The following is a 25026-nucleotide window of genomic DNA, read 5'->3' on the forward strand; positions in this document are numbered from 1 at the left end:
GCACACAGAAGCTGCAGTGACATGGCAGTTCCCAGCCCTGACTACTACTGGGGTTGGTGTGGGTAAAGGGGGGTCTTTTCCGGGCAGTGACACTCCAAGCTGGAGTTCTGTGACCTGGGGGAGAGAGATGGACCACGCTAGAGCCACGCTGCCATACCATGATGCTGATACAGGGTGCATGGGTCCCTTTAAAAAGGGTTTTTCCCTTGTAGACGGAATCCCAGGGTAGAGAGGGAGGGGCACTGACGCAGAACCTCCCGCCACCAGTCCTGCACTGCTCCTCACAACGGTAGAAGTGGCTATGGCTGCGTTCTTAAAAATGATTAAATGAACGAATGTGCATTTTTCTTCTGAAGTCCGCAAGTGTGTATGTCCTCACAACTGCTCCGCATTGCTGCTGCCACCAGAGGAGGGGTGGGTGGCTAGGGGGAGGAGGATTCATGGGGACTCATGCCCCCTCCAGGTGACCCTAGATGAGAGGGTGGGATCAGGCAGGAGTCACGCTCCCAACGCTGCTCTCCAGCTGCCACTGGCAGTGTATCACTCCCATGAGAGCCTGACTTTTATGGCGGATTAGTATTAATTTCTCCAATAAGGATTATTTTAAATGTTTTAAAAACTGCTCCCAACTTAGTCCACTATAAGCAGAGTGTAACAGTCAGTGTAGAAATCTAATAACTGAATGGAATTGCAAACAATTAAGAGATGGAAGCCAGCTCTCAGTCCTGAGGGACAAGGAAATTATATATAATGTAGGGAATATCCTTCTCTGAATTCCATTCCATTTGTTTGTCTTTCTATTACCAAGGTGCCCTGAACTGTACACAGTGTTCTAGCGGTTGTCTGGTCAGTTGTCTATACTGCAAAACAAAGGTGGGTTAACCCAGGTTTGCTAAATTCGAGTTAAAAATAGCAGTGAAAACCTAGCAACTCCAGTTTTAACTTGGGTTAGCAACTTGAATTCAACCCCAAGCTTTAACTCAAGCTGCTAACCTAAGCTGCCATATCTTCACTGCTATTTTAACTGGAGTCAGCTTCTGAAGGTTAGCTAACCCATCTTAAGAACACACACTAAGGCTATGTCTACACTGAAACCGCTACAGTGGCGCAGCGGCAGCTGTGGTGCTCTAGCGCTTCAGTACAGACACTACAGTAAATGGGAGGTTTCTCCTGTCACTATAGTTAATCCACCTCCCTGAGACGCAGTAGCTTAGCTGACAAAATAATTCTTCTGTTGACTTAACCTTATCTACACTGGGGGTTAGGTCGGCTTAAGTACGTCACTCAAGGGGATGGATTTTTCACACTCCTGAGTGACAGAGCTGAGTTGATCTAAGTTTTTCATGTAGACCTGGCCTAAGTATTGTATCATGTACCTACCAACCCTTGGGTTCACAGCACTTTCCAGTTTAATAATGTCTACAGTTTTAGGCCAGGATCCTAAAATGCATTACACCCAAACAGAGCCCCAGGGACTTCATGGGCTCTGGCAGGACTGGGGCCTTAATGTGCTCGTTAGGTTCTCTTCCAGAGGTTAAAGGGTGGCTAGGACTCCAAAACATCGTTTTAAAATGTGTGGCGCTTCTCCATAGTAAATCCTCATTTGAGATAATTTAATTCATAACCTTTTATTTATTTTTAGATTGTATTTTCCTCTTTTTAGTCTGACCTCCAATTTCTGACTGAAGGCAGGGAGGGTTGTTCTAATGCAAAGAAAGGGAGCAGATTCAAATTAGACACTTAGGGTACATCTACCTTTTGTTGGGAGGTATGATTCCAAGCTTGAGCAGAGAGGTACCTATGGTGGCTCTGCTCGAGGCAGCATGCTAAAAATAGCAGGGTAGCATGGGTGATAGGTTGGGCTAGCCACATGAGTACATGCCCACCGGGCCCCTCTCTGACACTGCCTGTGCTACCTCAACTACAGTGATATTTTTAGCATGCTAGATCAAGCAGAGCTAGCGTGGGTGAACTGAGGGTATGTCTACACCTTGCTGCTCCAGCAGGAATTCCAGCTTGAGGAGATGTACCCGCACTAACTTTGACTGAGCTAGCCCGGTGAAACTAGAAGTGTAGCTGCAGTCACATAAGCAGTGGGAGGAGCTAGACACCCTAAGTACAATCCCTTCTGAGATGCTAGGAATATACTCAGCACGGCCAGCCCCACCCGCTACACTTCTGTTTTGAGCGCCCTCGCTCAATCAGAGCTAGTGTGGGTATGTTTCCTTGAGCTGGAATTTACATCTTCCAGCTCCAATGTAGACACACCCGAAGCCTGGCAGTATGCCAGGCAAGAGAAACATTCGCCACAGCCTGCAAGGAGCCAATCGGCTTTTGGTTTATCCAGTTTTCCTTTCCCAGCTCTCCATCACTTCTCAAAAAGGACCGTCAACAATTCTGCAAGTTTGTTAGTTAGTTGTCTTAAGCTCATTCTCACATGCTTTAAATTGTGAATCAGACACCTAAAAACCACAAGCCAAGAGGTTTTTTTTTTTTTTTTTTTTTAAATAATACACATGAAAGACTTATTTGCTTTGTGGATTTTGAATGGCAGGTCACATTTTCAAGATCTTCTACTCAACCATGAGGACTACAAACTTGATTTTGTTTTTAAATGAAAGATGAGCTTCTCACATATCCAAATGCAAGAGCTGGGACTTCAAGAAAAATACCACATAACGTGGGACTGACAATAAAATTCACAAGGGTTGGCAACACTAGAACACATTCAATGTTACCAAGCATCCATGGCATTTTAAAGAATAACTGTACTGAGTTTTTAATATAGTCATTTTAACAATGTCTTAGTTACTTTCTAGTTCTTCATACCTCCTTTTCACTTTCCTTGTTAAAGACCAATTTACAAAGCAGTGAAGCAAACCAGCCACTTTAGAATAATTAATTTCATCCACCTCATTAATTAATGGACAATCTCTAGTACTTTATCCCCACATATGTTTGTATGAGCCTCTTATTCTCCTTAACCCCTTTGGCTAACATTAATTCAATTTGCTTTGTTTAGTGCCCTCTTTTTCCTGCAAGATTTAACCAACTGTGAAAGGATCAGCAAGCAAAACTAAGGTGGGGGGGGAGGATGGGGGAGAAAGGACTGCAGGTACCCTGCACGAGTTATGGCTATGATGGGCTACGGCTGTCAAACTTTACTGCCTATATAATGAAATATCTGCAACCGTTGCAGATCTTGTGTTGTAATCATGTACTGTATCCTCTGATCAGTTACCAAAAGCCAGCCTGATGTAAAATACTAGTGAAACATGGTGTATGTCAGTTTTGAACCAAACCATTTAAAACCACAGAACCTATTTTGGCCATGTTTACTTAGATTCCAAATGGAAAAAAATCTAAAATGCCAAGTATATTTGTATTTCCTATGTGGAGGCTCAATCCTCAGCTGATGCAAGGCGGCAGAGCTCCATTGGTGGGCCCATGGTATCTAAATATTTATAATGCACCTAAGATAGACAAGGTGAATGAGATACTATCTTCTATTGGACCAAGTTCTGATGGTGAAAGAGAAAAGCTTTCGAGCTATACAGAGCTCTTCTTCAGATCTTGACCACAGCATACCTATGGATAGAAATTCCATGCTTAAACAATGAGAGTATAGAAGTAGGAATATACTACCGACCACCTGACCGGCATGGTGATGGTGATTGTGAAATGCTCAAGGAGATTAGAGAGGCTTACAAAAACCAGAAAACCCAATAATAATGGGGGATTTAAGCTATCCCCATAGGGAACATGTCACCTCAGGATTGGATCCAGAGATAAAATTTCTAGACACCATTAATGACTTCTTGGAGCAGATAGTTCAGGGACCCACAAGGGCAGACGCAATTCTTGATTTAGTCCTAAGTGGAGCACAAGATCTTGTCCAAGAGGTGAATATAGATGAACTGCTCAGTAATAGCAACCAATGTGATTAAATTCAACATCCTTATGGTGGGGGTGGGGGGGGGGGGGGGAAGAGGAGCAGAGTGCTAGCATTTAAGTTAAAAAAGGGGAAATACACAAAAATGAGGAGGCTAGTTAAATGGAAATTAAAAGGAACAGTCACAAGAGTGAAATGCCTGCAAGCTGCATGGAAACTTTTTAAAAACACCATAAGATAGGCTCAAGCTATATGTCTACCCCAAATTTAAGAAAAAAAAAAAAACCCAACAAAAAGGACAGAAAAAATGTCACAATGGCTAACAACAGAATAAAAGATGTAGTTAGAGACAAAAATACGTCTTTTCAAAAATAGGAAGTCAAATCCTGCTGAGGAAAATAGAAAGGAACAAACTCTGGCAAGTCAAATGTATAAGTATAATTAGGCAGGGCAAAAAAGAATTTGAAGAGCAACTAGCAAGAACCATAAAAACTAATAGCAGATTTTTTTTTTTTTAAGTACATCAGAAGCAGAAAGCTTCCAAACAATCAGTGAGACCACCGAATGATAGAGGTGCTAAAGGAGCACTCAAGGAAGACCAGGCCATTGTGGAGAAGCTAAATCAATTCTTTGACTCAGAGGTAAGGGAGAGTCCCACACCTAAACCAGTCTTCTTAGGTGACAAATCTGCAGAATTCTCTGAAGTGGTCAACTAACATGTGGACAAGAGTCATCAGTGGATAGAGTGAACTTGGACTTTTTCTGAAAGCCTTTGACAAGATTCCTCACCAAAGGCTCTTAAGCAAAGTTAGCAATCCTGGGATAAGAGGGAAGATCCTCTCATGGATCAGTTACTACTACTATATACATCTACCCCAGCACTTTTGTTGGTAAAATTGTCAGTCTGAGGTGTGGAAAAAAAAAAAAAAACCACACACCCCTGACTGACTTAAGTTACACCGACAGACGTGCCGGTGTGTACAGCACTATGTCAGCAGGAGACACTCTCCCACCAACATAGCTACTGCTGCTCATTGGGAGTGGTTTAATTATGCCACAAGAACCTGGGGTCACACAATGAAATGAATAGGCAGCAGGTTTAAAACAAACATAAGGAAGTACATCTTCATACAATGCACAGTGAACTGTGGAACTCGTTGCCAGGGAATGTTGTGAAGGCCAAAAATATAACTGGGTTCAAAAAAGGAATTAGATAAGTTCATAGAGAGTAGATCCATCAATGGCTATTAGCCAAGATGCTCAGGGATGAAGCCCGTGCTCTAGGTCAGCGATTCTCAAACCAAAGTGGGTCAGGGCCGCATTTTAATGGGGTCACCAAGGCTGGAGTTCGACATGCTGGGTCCCCGGGGCCGAAGCCAGACACACACTGCCCGGGGGCCTAAGCCGAAAGGCTTCAGCCCTGGGTGGTGAGGCTCAGGTTACAGGCCCCCGGCTTGGGGCTGAAGCCCTTGGGCTTCAGCTTTGGCCCACCTGGGCCAGCGGGACTCAGGCAGACTTAGGTTTCAGTCCCCCCTCCAGAGGTTGTGTAGTAATTTTTGTTGTCAGAAGGGGGTCGCGGTGCACTGAAGTTTGAGAACGCCTGCTCTAGGTGCACCTAAGCTTCTGAGTGCCAGAAGCTGGGACTGGACGACAGGGGATGGATCACTTGATGAATAGCCCTGTTCTATTCATTCCCTTTGAAGCATCTGGCACCAGAAGACAGAATACTGGGCTAGATGGACCTTTGGTCTGACCCAGTATGGCCGTTCTTATCTTCTTATCCCAACCAAAAAGGTGCAGAAGGAAGACGTGCCACCTCTGCAGCATCGTTCTTTTGGGCCCAGTCCTGCCAAAGCCACTCCGTGAATTCAGGCTGTGTTGGTAGGATGGCTGCTCTCCATACCCTCTCTGCTTCCTCTGGCCCTCTCTGTAGTTTTAAATTCTCCCCCTTTACAGGTTGGAAACCTCCTTGAGGGACCAGCAGACTGAGTGTGGCCCCCCCAGAATTAACTTCCCCTGAGGGAACCCCAGAGCCAGGCAGCTGGACTCTCGCCTCTGAGACTCTGCTGACTGAGGAGGTGGAATGCCTGGCCAGATCCAGGTAACTCTGTCCTGTTGTGACAACTTGGCCTACAAATATACCTGAATTGTGAGCTCAGCTGCAAGGAGTATGTCAATGTTCGTAAGATGTTACCTTAATCTGTAACAACAAACGTGGATGGGAAAAATACAAAACGGAGATGGAATAACTGAATGGGTAAACAAAAAGGCCAAGTTAATATGATTCAAGGACTGTGTTTAAGTTATGCTTGTTAAAAACAGGAGATATGAAGCCAGAAGTTAATGAACCAAAATTGGTATGTCAGATATTAGGCCTAATTGGAAGACAAGATAATGAGGGGATGGCCTATAACAGTGTTTAAAAGAGAACTGGATAAATTCATGGAGGTTAAGTCCATTCATGGCTATTAGCCAGGACGGGTAAGGAATGGTGTCCCTAGCCTCTGTCTGTCAGAGGGTGGAGATGGACGGCAGGAGAGAGATCACTTGATCATTGCCTGTTAGATTCACTCCCTCTGGGGCACCTGGCGTTGGTCACTGTTGGTAGACAGGATACTGGGCTAGATGGACCTTTGGTCTGACCCAGTACGTCTGTTCTTATGTTCTATTTCATCCATCATTCCGTTTTTGGGTCCTTAAAAGAAAGATTTGGTGGGGACGGTATGAAAGAAAGAAAGAAAGAACGAACGAACAGATAGAGGCTACTGGAGCGAGCTTCACCATCATGGCTGCCACCCTTACTGTTTCCTAGGGCACTGGGCCTAACATCATTCTGTCCCTAAGAAATGTCCTGGCCAGAATAGGCCAGAGAGAAGGATCCAAATGACATTGTCACCCCTACCAGATCCAACTAAATCCCAAATATCATCTGGGATAACAGGTATTACCATTCTTAATATATCTAAGGCTTCCAGACAGGTGAGCTTTTCCTTTTAAGACTGGACTTAACAACAACAGCAGCAACATCTCTAGCCCATCTCAACTACCTTCATCTATTTCCCCCACAAGGACAGTTACTACCATCTTTGATACCATCGAACAGTCTGTCAAGCAACAGGGAGGGGTTCCTTTTAAAAACTCCAGCTGAAGGGAAAGGGAACCAGGGATGTTGTTAAAATGAAAGCCTTGTTTAATACTTTACATTTCACATGCTTTAACTGTTTTATCTTCTTTTCTGTATCTTTAATAAAAGGTTAAGAGGATTTTTAATGGTGTGTTTGCTGTAGTGCTATGCAGGCTGAGGTCTCTATGTACCAAGCCCTGGACCTCATTTAACACTGTTTAATGTTAGACAGTGATAGGGTTATGTTAATGCCTTTGGCTCATTTATTCCATCTAAATCAATACAACAGCCCCCACTTCCATGCCCCAAAAGAAGAAACTGCAAGTCTAAACATAACATTTCCCTGCCCCTGAAGAACCGCAGGGTCTCAATGCGTGGATGAGACGATATTGTAGGGAGGAGAGGTTTAGATTAATTAGGAACTGGGGAGCCTTTTGGGAAAGGGGGAGCCTGTACAGGAAGGATGGGCTCCATCTAAACCAAAACAGAACTGGACTACTGGCACAAACTTAAAAAGTTTGCAGAGCAATTTTTAAATTAAGGGCTGGGGGAAAGCCGACAGGTACGGAGGAGCATGTGGTTCCGACACAGACTCCCCTTAGGGGAGAATCTATTAATGGAGATTCTCTATATCCTAGTAACAAGGAGAGGATGGAAGATGATAAAATATAGGTAGGAGCTGATGAGAAACAGTCAAATGAAAAACAGTCCCATTGAATTACATCACGTCATGGCTGAGACCTAAAAAGTGACCTTTTTTCTAAGTGCTTACATACAAATGCTAGAAGTCTAAATAATAAGATGGGTGAACTACAGTCCCTCGTATTAAATGAGGATATTGATAGAATAGGCATTACTGAAACTTGGTGGAATGAGGATAATCAAGGAGACACAGTAATACCAGGGTACAAAATATATCGGAAGGACAGAATAGGTCGTGCTGGTGGGGGAGTGGCACTAGATGTGAAAGAAAGAGTAGAGATAAATGAAGTAAAAATCTTAAATGATCCAAACTGTACCAGAGAATCTCTATGGATAGTAATTCCATGCTTGCATCATAAGAACATAACAATAGGGATATGCTACCAACCACCTGCCCAGGATGCTGATAGTGACTGTGAAATGCTCAGCGAGATTAGAGAGGCTATAAAAATAAAAAACTCAATAATAATGGGGGATTTCAACTATCCCCATATTGACTTGGTACATGTCACCTCAGGACGGGATGCAGAGATAAAGTTTCTTGACAGCTTAAATGACTGCTTCTTGGAGTAGCTAGTCCTGGAACTCACAAGAAGAGAGGCAATTCTTGATTTAGTCCTAAATGGAGCACAGAATCTGGTCCAAGAGTTGAATATAGCTGAATCGCTTGGTAATAGTGACCATAACATAATAAAATTTAACATCCCTGTTGTTGGGAAACACCAAAGCAGCCCACCATGGTAGCATTTAATTTTAGAAAGGGGGAAATGCACAAAAATGAGGAAGTTAATTAAACAGAAATTAAAAGGTACAGCGCCAAAAGTGAAATCCCTGCAAGCTGCATGGAAACTTTTTAAAGACACCATAATAGAGGTTAAACTTAAATGTATACCCCAAATTAAAAATATACTAAGAGGATACCACCATATCTGAACAACAAAGTAAAAGAAGCAATTAGAGGCAAAAAGATATTATTTAAAAAGTGAAAGTTAAATCCTATTGAGGAAAATAGAAAGGAGCGTAAACTCTGGCAAGTGAAGTGTAAAAATATAATTAGGAAGGCAGAAAAAGATTTTGAAGAACAGCTAGCCAAAGACTCAAAAAGTAATATACATGAGAAGCAGGAAGCCTGCTAACCAACCAGTGCGGTCACTGGACGATTGAGATGCTAAAGTAGCACTCAAGGACGATAAGGCCCTTGTGGAGAAACTAAATGAATTCTTTGCACTGGTCTTTACGGCTGAGGATGTGAGGGAGATTCCCCAATCTGAGCCATTCTTTTTAGGTGACAAATGTTAGGAACTGTCCCAGGTTGACGAGTCATTAGAGGTGGTTTTGGAACAAACTGATAAATGAAACAGTAATAAGTCACCAGGACCAGATGAGATTCACCTGAGAGTTCTGAAGGAATTCAAATGTAAAATTATAAAACTACTAACTGTGGTATGTAACTTATTATTTAACTCAGCTTCTGTACCAGATGACTGGAGGATAGCTAATACAACACTGATTTTTAAAATGGGTCCAGAGGTGATCCCGGCAATTACAGGCCGGAACGCCTAACTTCAGTATGAGGCAAACTGGTTGAAACTATAGTAAAAAACAGAATTATCAGACACATAGATTAACATAATTTGTTGGGAAAGAGTCAACATCGTTTTTGTAAAGGGAAATCATGCTTCACCAATCTATTAGAATTCTTGGAGGGGGTCAACAAGATTGTGGACAAGGGTGATCCAGTGGATATAGTGTACTTAGATTTTCAGAAAGCCTTTGACAGATTTCCTAACCAAAGCCTCCTAAGCAAAGTAAGCTGTCATGGGATAAGAGGGGAGGCCATCTCAGGGATCAATAACTGGTTAAAAGATAGGAAACAAAGGGTAGGAATAAATGGTCAGTTTTCAGAATGTAGAGAGGTAAATAGTGGTGTCCCTCCGGGGTCTGTACTGTGACCAGCACTGTTTAACATATTCCTAAGTGATCTGGAAAAGGGGGTAAACAGCAAGGTGGCAAAATTTGCAGATGATACAAAACTACGCAAGATAGTTAAGTCCAAAGCGGTCTGTGAAGAGTTACAAAGGGACCTTACAAAACTGAGTGACTGGGCAAGAAAGCGGCAGATGAAATTCAATGCTAATAAATAGATAAATACAAAGTAATGCACATTAGAAAACATAATCCCAACTCTACACATAAAATGATGGCGTCTAAATTAGGTGTTACCACTCAAGAAAGAGATCTTGGAGTCATTGTGGATAGTTCTCTGAAAACATCCACTCAATGTGCAGCGACAGTAAGAAAAGCTAACAGAATGTTGGGAACCATTAGAAATGGATAGATAATAAGACAGAAAATATCATATTGCCTCTATATAAACCCCTGGTACACCCACATCTTGAATACTGCATGCAGATCTGATCGCCCCATCTCAAAAAAGATATATTGGAACTGGAAAAGGTTCAGAAAAGAGCAACAAAAATGATTAGGCATATGGAACAGCTTCCATATGAGGAGAAATTAATAAGACTGGGACTTTTCAGCTTGGAAAAGAGATGACTAAGGGGGGATAAGATAGAGGTCTATAAAGTCATGACTGGTGTGGAGAAGATAAATAAGGAAGTGTTATTTACTCATTCTCATAACACAAGAACTAGGGATCACCAAATGAAATTAATAGGCAGCAGGTTTAAAACAAACAAAAGTCAGTATTTCTTCACACAACACACAGTGGAACTCTTTACCAGAAGATGTTGTGAAGGCCAAGACTATAACAGGGTTCAAAAAAAGAACTAGGTAAGTTCATGGAGGATAGGCCCGTCAGTGGCTATTAGCCAGGATGGGCAGGGATGCAAAACCATGCTCTGAAGAGTTCCTAGCCTGTGTTTGCCAGAAGCTGGGAATGAGTGACAGGGGATGGATCACTTGATGATTACCTGTTCTGTTCATTCCCTCTGGAGCACCTGGCACTCGGAAGACAGCATACTGGGCTACATGGACCATTGGTCTGACCCAGTATGGCCATTCTTATGTTCTTCACGAATGTACCCCACCAAGGAGCATGACTTTGCCCATGTGGACAGAAGAATATCTTTATCCACCACTGAAGTTCTAGATGGCAGAATGCAGCAGATGTTTAACAGCTCAGAGCAACCCAAAAAAACAAGTGTAGGGCAGCAACAGAATAAGAACTTCACGTCCTATTGAAATTGCATGATACTGTGACATTGAGCCAGAAAGGGTTAAGCAACTAGGAAGGTTAAATGACCTAAATTCAACCTTTAGAGACATTTTAGAAACATATGTGAATAGTAATTAGGGCCATTTCATGTTAGATAGACTAGAGCTTTGAAATGCAAACCTGAATTGTTAGAGAATTGGGGGTAATACTAATTGTGTTTATTTATATCTTGCTAAACAGTTAACCATGTGAACAGACGGTTCCTATCTGTTGCTATCTCTATTATTCAGAGATCAAAAGGGAATATTAACGTTTAGATGAAGCTTGGGTGTAATAATATCATTGTCTATATTTCTCTCTGAAGTTTGTAGTAAACTGTCTATGAACTGCTTAATGGATAATTACCATATGCTAATGAATGCAACTAGTTACCTCTGTATATACAGAAAATAGGTGATTCTACTTCAAAGCCACAATGCTCCACCCAAGGACTGCATGCTGTCAAGAGGCTGCCAGTGAACTATAAAAAGAACTCCTGTATCTCAGATCTGCTTAAGCTTCATCAGGGGAAGTTTGAGCCGCAAGACTGAGGTCTCCAGCTCCAGTCTGGGTCACCCTGATATTGGACATTGGACTATAACCTATGGAACTAATTTTGAACGAACTTTTTGCAACTCTGAAGCTCACCATCTCTACTATGAAACTGACCTAAGAACTTTATTCGTATCTGTATGTATCATGATCTTTTAACTAATACTCTCCCCCTTTTCTTTTAAAATAAATTTTAGTTTAGTTAATAAGAATTGGGTGTATGCATGTATTTGGGTAAGATCTGAAATATTAATTGACCTGGTGGGTAATTAATTGTCCGATCCTTTGGGATTGGTAGAACTTTTTATATGAAGAACAAGATTTTCAGTAATCCTCCTCATCGTATTTGACTTGACTGTCTGGGTGGAAGCCCAAGGCTGGACTGTTTTAAGGGAACTGAGGTTTCTGGCTTCTGGGTAACCAGTAAGGTATTGTAGAAACTGTTTTGTTGTTGGCTTGGTGAATTTAATTATTAGAATAACCACCAGTTTTGGGGATTGTCTGCCCCATTCTTTGCAGTTTGCCCTGATTGAGCAATCTCAGTGTGGACACCCTTGGACCCTGATCACAGATACGTCTAATGGAATTTAATTATTCAAATGGGAACCAGGCCAGAACACCAGGGCTAATATCCCTATTTTTGAGAGAAGTTTTGGGCTCCTTAATGGCCACAAGTGGTCATGTTTCTCTATGCTGCTTGCTGACATGAATGTGATGTACACTGGCCATCACTAAAGAGATTTCTTTCTGCAGGTCCTCTGGGTCTGGTAATCTCCATTAAAATGCATGGCTATACCCCACAAGCTCTGAAAGACTCATGAGATTGCAGAAATGGCTGCGCTTTTTGATGCAAAGCACTATACGCATTTGATCTGATGTGTAGCCATCTAGATATGGGCTGAAGCCAAAATGTTGAGAACCAGATCCTAAACTTGGATGATTTTTGAATCACAATTCTAATAAACTCATGTCAATTGTGACCTGCAAGATGCGAACGTGTTCAGATACACATCTGCAATGTACAGTATAAACTGCTGTTGCAGGTAGCAGCATTATTCTTCATCCCATTAAGCATGTCATCTACACTCCTAATTTTGTTTTATAAAAAGATCATTTGCAACAGATTACTGTTTTTTGGGTGCCACTAAATATGACCTTGTCCCTTGACTTTAACATATGATTTGTCTTCCCTCTTTAAAATTACATTTACCAGTGAGTTATGACCCTATCAACCATAAAAATGGTAACAGTATTCTCTGGATAATGTCTATCCGGCACAAAGCTAGATAAACAGTAACTAGAGAGAGGTTTAAATCAACACAGAGTTGCTTGCAGTTTGTTGCTGATATAAACTTCTTAATCACAGAGTTTTTATTCTGTGTTTGTGAATTTTGTGCTGATGAGAAATGCTGACCTTGCAGCCTTGGAGACTATTTCTCTATCCACAAAACAGGTACAGTGCACACAGCAGCTGTACAAGCTTCCCTCACACTGCCCCCATAACATGCAGTTAAGTCTCCCTTGAATCTTAGGCCTCTGATGAGACCACCATCAAGAGTATCACTTGCTACCAATTATGGTGGTGATTTTTATGCAGTTTATTTGTCCAGTTGGACTGAGACCAAATAACTCATTTCACACAAGCTAACTGGCTGAGCTGATAATTTAATGTCATAAGCAATTCAGGCTGGATTTCAACCAACCCATGTCTTTGACGCGAAAGTCTATTCTACCTTCAGCCATCCAGGCTGTCAATGTTCTAGCCTTTCCATATATACATGTTGGACATTATGCCCAACTTATACTATATAAAACGTTTTTCTCCTAAGACATTTTTATCTATGTCCCCAGTCATCAAGAAGAGGCTTCAACCCTCTAGTCTCTTCATTTTCTCCCCTCCCTTTTCCGCCTTTCATCTTTCCTGGTTTACCAGTGCAGCTCATCCCTGCAGAGACCTCAAGCAAGAAAAGCTGCCTTTAAAGCTATGATCACTCCACACAACAGCCAGCATGGAACAGGGCTCAACATTGTAAGGGGCATTAGAACTAGAACCATTAATATACCATTTCTAGACTGTTCTTCAAAAACTATCCAGTTTTCTGCTCACTCTGTTGCCTCTTCACAAGTGTATGCCATTTTTGTCTTAGCTATGCACAGCAGGCAGCTGTCTCTCTGTTAAGTCCCAGAAATGTCCCAGAATCCTTTGTGATATATTAAGGCCATGTCTACACTGACAGGTAGATCAGCTCTGCTGGAATCTTGCAGCGATGTCAATGTAGCAGGTCTGGTGAAGACCCGCTAAGTCGATGGCAGAGCGCTCTCCCGCACACTCCAGTTTTCCAGCTCCCCAAGAAGAGTAAGTCGGTGGGAGAGTGCTCCCGTCGGCACAGCGCAGTGTAGACACCGCGTTAAGTTGACCTAAGCTATGTTGTCTTCAGTTACATTATTCATGTAACTGAAGTAGCGTAACTTAGGTCGGCTTACCGTTGTAGTCAAGACAAGGCCTCAGTAATGCCACCTTTGAAGCTACAGTCAGTGCTACGAATGCTGGGTTGCAGTTAAGAACTAAGGACATGAGTCTCTTCTCCGTAACACTTATGTAAAGCAATAGTATCTCCAGCTACTTCAATGGAGTTTTACCAGTGTACAAGAGAAAAATCAGGCCTTACAAGTGCTCATCATGTCAATAAATACAGAGCCATCCCTACATGTAAGATAGCATAATTAGCATTTACAGTTGCATGCCTTCGTTCTGATTTTCAAAGAAGACTCCACTCCCATTCATCCTGATCCACAAACATAAATGCAACACTTCTAATGACTGCTCTAGGAAACAAAACCTAAGACTTCCAAGGAGTGAAATCAGACTAACTGATCTACCAAGTTTAAGCATTGCTGATTCTGTTTATGAATGCAAAACACTGTCTCATGAATGCAGAACACTGCCATATGCTTTCCATCAAAATGGTGACAGTTAATAAGAGCAGTCTGAAACGTCTGAAAATAAATCCAATGTAATCAAATACTCACGGCTACACAAATCAGAGAACACAGGCTGAGTGTGGAATATCAACTATCAGCACATCACTCCTTTAGGAGGTCCTCTGGTTTCTGAACTAGCTTTAAAACAAAAAAACAAAACAAAAACAGCCCCACATTCTGGTTCTCTCTGTAAACTATTGTTCCACTTAGTCTTTGGAATTCTCTACAGCTGATCAATTGTAGTCCAGTGGATAGCAGCTGGTTGGTATTAAGTAGACCTGAGCTCTAGTCCTGGTTTTACCATTGACACTCCCGTGTCACCTTGGGCAAGAGACTTAAGCCCTGCGGCAGTTTCCTCTCTGTAAAATGAGGATAATATTTGCCCACCTTTGTAAAGCACTTTGAGATCTACCATACAGATAAAATACACTACATAAAAGCGGATTATTTTCATAGTCAAAGTCTTACAAAAATGTTTACCTCTGACTGAGCACAGGATTAGGATCCTGGAATTCCTGAGTTCTACTACTAGCTCCGAGATCTACTCCCTCTGTGGTCTGAGATAGACACATAGGGTATGTTTACTCTACAAGTGCTACGCTGCTATACCATAGACACTTGCTACAGCGATGAAAGGGGTTTTTTACGTCACTGTAAAATCCTCAAGAATTTTTCCATTGACCTAGTCGTGTCTATACCAGAACTTAGGTGTGTTTAACTACAGCTCTAGGGGTTTTCACACCCAAGAAACATAGCTAGGTCGACCTACGTTTTAGGGGTAGCCCAGGCTTTAATCTCTCTGTTCCTCAAGTTCTCCATCTGTAAAATCAGGGCTACTATCACTGCTGCCTCACAGCAGTGTGGTAGGAATTAAAGAGGTTGGCTCTAGGGCAGACTCCACTATGTCTTTGCTGTGCCTGATAGGAGGACTACTGAACACAGGGAAAGACTATGAATGAACTCTCCCAGGAACTAAGGACTGTCACAAACCTTACCACCTTCCACTCCAAGTGCAAGGCGCATTTATTTGACCTTGCCTTCTCTAACACAAATACAGAGCAACGTGTACATTAAAAAAAAATCCTACCAAAACAAGACACTCTACTGCATACACTTCTCCCCCGGGGAGAGGCCAAGACAACAAACAACAGGTGACAGAGGTGAGCCATGTCCCTTAATGCAGGGCTGAAAAGCACTCAGGGTATCTCTATACAGTAGCTGGGAGTGTGCTTCCAAGTGCAGGTAGACAGACATGCATTAGCTCTGCTCAAGCTAGTGCTCTAAAAACAGCAGTGTGGCCGCAGCGACATGGGAGGCAGCTGAGTTGCGCTCAAAGGGGCTCAGGCTAAGAGGCTGTTTAATTGCAGTGTAGATGTTCAGGCTCGGGTCCCTCCTACCCTGCAGGGTCCTGAAGCCTGGGCTGCAGTCTAAGCCTGAACAACTATACTGTAATTAAACAGCCGCAACAGGCCGAGTCAGCCGGCACAGGCCAATCACAGGTTTTCAACTGCAGTGTAGACATACCCTCAGTTCACTGGTCATTCTGCAGCCTGTAACATACAGGGGTAACAAAGGGAGTAGAGGGCAGCGCTGACATTACCTCCAAGTTTCTTAACTGCTGTGAATTAAATCTTTAAAATTTTTAAATGGGGTCTCTAATCAATACTGAAATAAATCTGAAGTATTTCCAGCTATGGTAAGAGAAGGTGAGCATGGCTGAAAAGACCGGTAATGTAATAAGAAGCCTTTCACTTCTAAATTACTGGTTCAAATCCAGAAGCAACTAAAAGTCTCAGAGTTCTCTCCAGGGGCCTTTTTGAAACATGTTGGTGGTTTAGTCAACAGGTGGCCACAGCACAAAAACCATCTCAACTGTTACCCTTGCTATGAGGCTCAGCGTAGTGTGACAGACCCAGACCAGTGGGGTACAGGAGTCTGGTAGAGGGCAAATATACTGGTCACTGGATGAGTAGTTTTCTGTTCCCTGAGTGACCAGAGCAGGGGCTGCACTAGAATAATCAGGAACCTGCTAGAACCAGTTAAGGCAGGCAGGCTAATTAGGACACCTGGAGCCAATTAAGAAGAAGCTGCTAGAATCAATTAAGGCAAGCTAATCAGGGCACCTGGGTTTTAAAAGGAGCTCACTTCAGTTTGTGGTGTGAGGAGCTGGGAGCAAGAGGTGCAAAGAGCTGAGAATGAGAGGGTGTGCTGCTGGAGGACTGAGGAGCACAAGTGTTATCAGACATCAGGAGGAAGGTCCTGTGGTGAGACTAAGGAAGGTGTTTGGAGGAGGCCATGGGGAAGTAGCCCAGGGAGTTGTAGCTGTCATGCAGCTGTTACAGGAGGCACTATAGACAGCTGCAGTCCACAGGGTTCCCCCCAAACCTCCCAATTGACCTGGACTGTGGGTTCTTCCAGAGGGGGAGGTCTCTGGGCTGTTCCCCAACCCACATGGTGAATCTCTGAGGCAAGAAAATCCACCAATAAGCGCAGGACCCACCAAGATAGAGGAGGAACTTTGTCACAGTAGATATTGGTGGCATTGGTATTACACAGACAGATCTGAGCCCTAGAGGTGGTTCTTCCAACACAGAATTGAGCACATTGACAGAAAATGCTTGCAGTCCTGCTTCTTGATAGCTGTTCTGTGAACAGAGGAGTTCACTTGCCAGTGTCAGGCAATCTGGCACATTTCCTAAACTCTAAATCTGGTGGCTCATTTACTGTGTGCCGCTGGGAGTGGGAGGTTGTTATGGTGAAAATCATACATAAGCATATAAACTAGAAGGCCTAACTGAAAGCCCAGATTTAAAGACACCTGAATTCTGAGATGTTTTGAATTCACACCCAAAGCTTTTTAGCTTGAATTAAATATCTGTTCAATATCTTCATTAATGACTTAGATATTGGCATAGAAAGTACGCTTATTAAGTTTGCGGATGATACCAAACTGGGAGGGATTGCAACTGCTTTGGAGGACAGGGTCATAATTCAAAATGATCTGGACAAATTGGAGAAATGGTCTGAGGTAAACAGGATGAAGTTTAACAAAGACAAATGCAAAGTGCTCCACTTAGGAAGAAAAAATCTGTTTCACACATACAGAATGGGAAGAGACTGTCTAGGAAGGAGTACGGCAGAAAGGGATCTAGGAGTTATAGTGGACCACAAGCTAAATATGAGTCAACAGTGTGATGCTGTTGCAAAAAAAGCAAACATGATCCTGGGATGTATTAACAGGTGTGTTGTGAGCAAGACACGAGAAGTCATTCTTCCGCTCTACTCTGCTTGGGTTAGGCCTCAGCTGGAGTATTGTGTCCAGTTCTGGGCACCGCATTTCAAGAAAGATGTGGAGAAATTGGAAAGGGTTCAGAGAAGAGCAACAAGAATGATTAAAGGTCTTGAGAACATGACCTATGAAGGAAGGCTGAAGGAATTGGGTTTGTTTAGCTTGGAAAAGAGAAGACTGAGAGGGGACATGATAGTTTACAGGTATCTAAAAGGGTGTCATGAGGAGGAGGGAGAAAACTTGTTCACCTTGGCCTCTAAGGATAGAACAAGAAGCAATGGGCTTAAACTGCAGCAAGGGAGATCTAGGTTGGACATTAGGAAAAAGTTCCTAACTGTCAGGGTGGCTAAACACTGGAATAAATTGCCTAGGGAGGTTGTGGAATCTCCATCTCTGGAGATATTTAAGAGTAGGTTAGATAAATGTCTATCAGGGATGGTCTAGACAGTATTTGGTCCTGCCATGCGGGCAGGAGACTGGAATCGATGACCTCTCGAGGTCCCTTCCAGTCCTAGAATCTATGAATAAACAAAAGCAAAACAAAGATATAGAGCAGCATAAGGATACATGCATTTATATTGCTTTTACAATTATCTTTAAAAACCCTAAGACAACAAGACAAAAATAGAGTCTAATGGACACTGCCTTAGGCTTTTTGTTCTTGTATATCACCACTCATATGGCCTCTGTAGCCCCTTCTACTAACTCACAGAAAGGACGCTAAACCTTCTTGAGAGCATTGATGTTTAACCATTACGTCCGGGAGACATGAGAAGATTTCCAGCGTTTAATGGTAATGCTGTATGGTTCACCTCCAAGTTTCTAAGGTCATGTCTACACTACAGAGCCTATGTGGGCATAGCTATGCTGGCAAAGCCCCCTAGTGTAGATGTAGCTTACGCTGACCGAGGGAGTTTTTCTGGCAGTGTAGGAACACCTCCTCCCTGAATATTAGCTGTGCCGACAGAAGCACTCTTCTGTTGGCGTAGCTGCATTAATACTGGGGTTTATATTGGCCTAGCTCTGTTGGCCAAGGATATGGTTTTTTCACACCCACTGCTGACATAGCTATGTCAGTATACATTTTAAGTGTAGCCCAAATCTACAAGTTACAAGCATTTGTCTCCTGACCACAGCTGTGACCATTCCTCTGTTCTCTTTACATTGAATTACAGAAACGTCAACTTTTGAACTTTCCTGGAGTGACTTCTTGTTGTTGTACTTACACTACTGGAAAGGTTCTGAGCATACTTCACATGAGGAGGGCAAGTCAGAAAGCCACTCAGGGGTCTTCAGCGTTATTTACCATTCTGTAACGGACAAGTGAGAGAAAAAATACCATTAAAATTTGCTCAAAATGTAAAGGCATTTTCATTTTTATTATCTAATAACAGAACTTGGATACCACTGTGATGTGCAGCTTTATAAAAGCCTACCAAGACAGAAAGACACACATTAAAATTATCTGAACCCACCCTTTTGAAAGCAGAAGACAGGGACCACACTCTTAAATACGATAAATTAGGGAAAATCCCCCTCTGCAATCCTTCAATTTCCCATACAATCTTTCAATATTTTGTTGTATTCCAAGTACAATTAGGGCCCCAGATTCATCCCATTGAATTAATCGGAGCTTCACCATTGATTTCAATTGTCCCTTACTAAATAATTCTTCACATTTAAACACCATACACATTACGACGATTCACGTTACAATTTGAGGTTTATAGGCACCAAAAGGATGACCAGCCACGTACTCTCTGCATCAATATAGGTATATTTTAAAATTGGAAATGTTAAGTCTCATTACTATCATGATAATCTGTGACAAATACATCTCCATATACATAATCAAACATGCACATCAATATACATAGAACTCTACCGAGAATGGTGGCATCTGGTTCTATAACCATGGGTCTCCAGTCTAAGAAATCCAGACTACAATAGTCTCTCTATGGCCATGGGTAAAAATAATCCATGCCTCTATTTACTACTCTGTAAAATGATGCTGGTCACAATTACACAATCTCCCTTCCAGGGGTGTACAAGGATTAGTTAATGTCTGCAAAAAGCTCTGATAAGTGCTAAATATTATGAAAATAGGTGACCTAATAACGCTTTCTTTAGCTACCATTTCTAGTGACTTGCTCCCCAAGGTGGCATGAGCTGGAAGCACTACAAAGACAGAACTATCATCCATTTGATAAGAGGCAGGCAGGACATACTGAGGCAGACTACAGAGAGAGTTACTTGTATTAAAGACTACTTCACTCTAGCATTGCATTCCTATAACATGCATGATTGGAGCTAGAATTATCAATGGAAAAGCCCTAGAATACAGAGGGACCCTGACGGCACCACACAAACTTACAGAACAGCATGAATAAAAGCTCAACTGTTGCCACACAACAGCAAACCTTCCAGCTGGATAAGAAGCAATATTTTATTCCCCTCAGTCCTATTAGCATGGATTTAGGGGGAGAGAGAGGATGCAGTTCAACTTCCCTGTGCTGGGTTGGGATCTTCCATTAAGATCAAGTGGTGAGATCCTGAACAATTTTGGGGACTGCAAGTGATGAGCATTGGTGGACAATGGTCCTGCTATCCTCTTTTCTATTGGTTCCAAAAAATTTGTGCCTGGGATAGTAGCCATGACACTGCGTTGAACGTACTGAAGGATGGGGAAAGACAGATGCATGTGTGCACCAGAGTCAGCCTTCCTCTCCCCCCTCTCTCCCCTCCAAATCTCCCTTTCCAAATATTGTTATACAGTCAGCTCCTCTTGTTAAATCTCTCAACTGCATTAAAAACGTTTTCCCTCAGCTAAAGCCATAAAAGCAATGAGATCATATTGTTGACCAACTGCCAAATTTCAGCTTTGAAAACCAAAGGAGGTTCTGTGTTAAACAGAAACAAAATAAAGTCGCATCTTAAAATATATACAAACTTTCTGAAGGGCAGAAGGTCTAATTATAGCGAGTTCAGGACTCTACCTCTGATGCTTGATCCTAAGCCAAAAGCAAGGAAGAAGCAGTGCAGATAGCCGCTAGAGTTAAAGACGATCACTTTCCATCGCCACAAAACAGAATTTTAAAAACTGAAGTGGGAGCTAGGTGAGTTATGAGGAACCAAAGAAGAGGAGGCTGCAGTGACTTAGGTGAAAGATGACCAAAGCACAGACAAGGATTTTAGTGGTGGTAATGGAAAAGAAAGGATGCTATAGATTTCTGACATGTTATATATAAAGAACCAGAAACAACTGGATGCAAGTAGAGAAGGGAGGAGAAGAAGGAAACATCCAAAAAGGGCAACAAGCTTGTGGGCGTGGGTGATGGTTAGGATAGTAGAATTTCAATGGAAATGAAGAGATGAAGAGAAAAGGCTATGGGAGGAATTATAAGAAATTCAGTTTTTCCATGTTAAAGGCTGGGGTGGATGTGGGACGTTCAAATAGCAAACAGTCACAAATATCAGATGGAACAGCAGGGCAGATCTGGGGTCCTTAGAGTAGCCATAGTAGCTGAAATTGTGAAAGTAGATAAGTTAAACAGGAAAAAGAGGAGGGGAAACTAGTGACTCCTCCCACTAACGTAGGGGCAGTGCCAACAGCCTCTGGAGAGGGGTACAACTGATCTTCCTTGGCCAACAGGAAAGTTGGTCTAATGTTGATCAGGGAGAAATAGCAAAGGGCCTTCTCAAACGACTCTCTGATTTGACTAACCCTAAAGAAGAGAAACAATGAAAACATAAAATCATAGAAATGTAGTGCTGGAAAGGACCTCAAGAGGTTATCTACTCCAGCCTCCTGCACTGAGGCAGGAACAAGTACAGTAAAAGCTGTTTTATCCAGCATGTTGGGAGAATGGGGGTGTCGAGAAGTGAAAAATACCGGTTAACTAAAAGGGAGGGAGTTTGGATGCCAGAGAGGGCTCAGGGCAGGGGGTTGGGGCTGGAGGGAGATGGGGCCCCAGATCTGGGGGCGCTCACCTCGGGTGGCTCCCCGCAAGCAGCAACCTGTCCCAGGTGCTTCTAGACAGAGGCATGGCAGGCAGCTCTGTGTGCTGCCCCCGCCCCGACCGCTGGCTCCGCAGCTCCCATTGGACGGGAACTCCCATTGGACGGGAACAGCCCGAGGTGAGTGCCCCCCAGATCCGGCACCCTGCACCCCCTCCCACACCCAACCCACAGCCCTCCCCCACACCCAAACTCCCTCCCAGAGCCTGCGCGCCGCACCCCCTCCTGCACCCCAACCCCCTGCTGGCCCTGTGCCAACCGGACTATAAACCGGACTTCCAATGAAGATCAGAAATGCTGGTTTATAGAGCTTTCTGGTTGGTGAAGTGCCCGATAAAACAGCTTTTACCGTATACGTAGACCATTGCTGCCTGGTGTTTGTCTAATCTGTTCTTAAAATCCTCCAATAAGGGGGATTCCGCAACCTCCCTTGGAAGCCTATTCCAGAGCTCAACTATCCTTATGATTAGAAAGCTTTCCTAATATCTAACCTAAACCTCCCTTGCTGCACATTACGACCATTATTTCTTGTCCTACCTTGAGTGAACATGGAGAACAATTGATCACCACCTTCTTTATAAAAGCCTTTAACATATTTGAAGACTATCAGGTCCCCCTTCACTCCTCTCTTTTCAAGACTCAACATACATGTTTTTTAACCTTTCTTCATAGGTCAGGTTTTCTAAACCTTTTGTTGTTTTTGTAGCTCTCTTCTAGACTCTCTCCAATTTGTTCACATCTTTTCTAAAGTGTGACACCCAAAACCGGACACAGTACTCCAGCTGAGGCCTCACCAATGCCAAATGGAGCAGGACAATTATCTCCCAAGTCTCACATACGACTCCTGTTAATAAGCCCCTGTCTTTTTCGCAACTCCATCACATTGTTGGCTCATATTCCATTTGAGACTCACTATAATCCCCAGATCCTTTGCAGCAGTACTACCGCCTCGTCAGTTATTCTGCGTCTTGTATTTGATTTTTCCTTCCTACATGTAGTACTTTGCACTTGTCTTAATTGAATTTCAACTTATTGCTTTCAGAGCATGTCTCCAATTCCTCAAGGTCATTTTGAATTCTAGTCCTGTCCTCCAAAGTGCTTGCAACCTTTCCTAGCTTGGTGTCACCCACCAATTTTACAAGCACTCTCTCCTCACTGTTAAGTCCTCAATGTAAATATGGAATAGTACCAGACCCAAGACAGACCCCTGAACTACTCTACTGGATACATCCTCCCAGTTTAATAGTGAACCATTGATAACTGCTATTGAGTACAGTTTTTCAACCAGTTATGCACCCACTTTATGGTAATTTCATCTAGCTCATATTTCCCTAGATTTTAGCCAGGTCATTCTGCCTACATAACATGACTACAGCCATGAACAAACTTCTACAACGGTGTATCAATGTCCCCTTCCTTTTATTATACACCAACATGCTGAGTCAACCCTAATCACAGCAGCAAAAGCAGGTGCCATTGTAATCTATAGATGATATGCAAGTAAAAACTCACAAACCTTTGCCCTCTTCATATTATTAATTAAATACATTACCTGTTAATAATACAGGGAAAACACACAACTCCTCCCTTTCCTAGTAGGGACAATATCAAAAAAATTCAGTATTAATATGGATGTCATGTCCACAAGTGTAGAATTGAATGTAATGAACAATCTAGTTCCCAGCCTGAGTTACTGTAAAGGCAGCTTAAATTTACAATGATGAGTCTTCATGGCAATCTGTTTTTCAGATATTAAAAATCTCATTTTCTCTGTGCCAAGGACAAGTGGATGTCTGAAGCACTGGAGTATCAACTTTGCATTTGTCTCACTTGACATGATCTCTTTCTCATTTTAGTTCAGATTTTCTAATATGTTCTTGGGAACCACTTCAGTTTTCTTCACTTCTCACTATGTGCAATTAGATGTTTTGAAGTACAGCTTGCCCTGATCCACAACTACCGGCAAAAGCAAGGAGGAAGTTTCTTGGTTAAGATCTCACTGATAGCACTTTATTTGGAAAAGAGATAAATCCCCCCCCCCCTTTTTTTTTTTTTGAGTGAGTCAGGCTTTGTATTTTGTACACTACTTTGTATTTCTCTAGTACCTTCCATATGAAGATCTTAAAAAGTCTTTACAAACAATGAGAGGTAGGAAATCTTGTCTTTATTTTCTAGAAGAGGACTCAGGCACAGAAAGGTTAAGTTGTTGGCTTACGGCCACATAACGTAACACCATTGGTTGAATGTGTGCTGCATCTGCCCCAGTGGATGGTCCATTAAAAACCTACTACTGTTACCAGATAATGGAATTGCTCCACTAGTTCAAATGGTGGAGGCCTGTGCTATGGTGCTGAAGGGCCTAATTCCAAATCTTGCTGATGACCCCATGGAGGAGGGTTGTTAAATCAGCGTGGGCCAATTTCAGCCCTGGTGTCTTTAAAAAATGAAGTTGTTCAAAGGCTGAATTTGTGCCAGGGTCAAACTCACCGGACCTGTGCCCTGATCATGAAACAATCCTTCCTCTCAAAAGTAACAGACAGACTACAAATTGAACTCCTCTAATTATCCATGGAGTTTAAGCCCAGCAGGGACCATCAGATGAACTAGTTTGGCTGTCTGTATATCATGGGCCATCACAATTCATCCAATGAACCCTGTATTGAGCCCAATAATTTGCATTTCACTAAAGCATAACCTGTGTTTGGTGAAAAACTCTTTCAAAAAGGCAGCCAGTCTTGATCTGAAGTCATGTTCAGATGAAGAATCCGCCACTTCCCTTGGCAGTTTGCTCCAATCATTAATCACCTTGCTACATATGTATGCCTAATTTCTAATTTAAATTTGTCTGGGGTCAGCTTTCAGCCACTGGTTCTTGTTATGCCTTTCTGTGCTATAATAAAGAGCCCTTTTATTCCTAGGAGAGGTCCAGACTAATGTTTAAACAGGGCTTTGACAACAACAAGTGCTGTATTTATTTAAAAACTTATTTTAAGACGTGACCATCTGGAGCTGTTGATGCATGTACAAAAATAGGACTAGTATCCAAAATATGAAATCTTCCCTGCCAAACCTAATCTAGGACTCTCTCGCAAGTCATTACAGTCCATTCACCCACTTTCCCAGAATAAACCTCTGAACGAAGATAAGCTCTGCAACATGAACCTGAAGGTGCATAAATCTGGGTTCTGGGAAGCAAGTTCCAGAGCTGAGGAGCCTTCACTAAATATTCCCTGCCTCCAAACTCCTCCCAC

The 25026-nt window shown here is 42.6% G+C and overlaps 1 protein-coding gene across 8 annotated transcripts in view; it reads right to left on the reverse strand.

Annotated features, from left to right (window-relative positions):
- HMBOX1 (homeobox containing 1) overlaps nucleotides 1-25026 on the reverse strand; it is a 137681-nt gene that overhangs the window by 59089 nt on the left and 53566 nt on the right. For all 8 annotated transcript variants that reach the window (XM_034766730.1, XM_034766735.1, XM_034766732.1 and 5 more), the window contains exon 2: nucleotides 18985-19068. In XM_034766730.1, coding sequence (XP_034622621.1) covers nucleotides 18985-19007 — 23 coding nt within the window. In that variant the 5' untranslated portion in view covers nucleotides 19008-19068. The remainder of the gene's footprint in view (nucleotides 1-18984; nucleotides 19069-25026) is intronic.

The sequence above is a fragment of the Trachemys scripta genome, chromosome 3 (assembly GCF_013100865.1).
Source record: "Trachemys scripta elegans isolate TJP31775 chromosome 3, CAS_Tse_1.0, whole genome shotgun sequence".
NCBI lineage: Eukaryota > Metazoa > Chordata > Testudines > Emydidae > Trachemys > Trachemys scripta.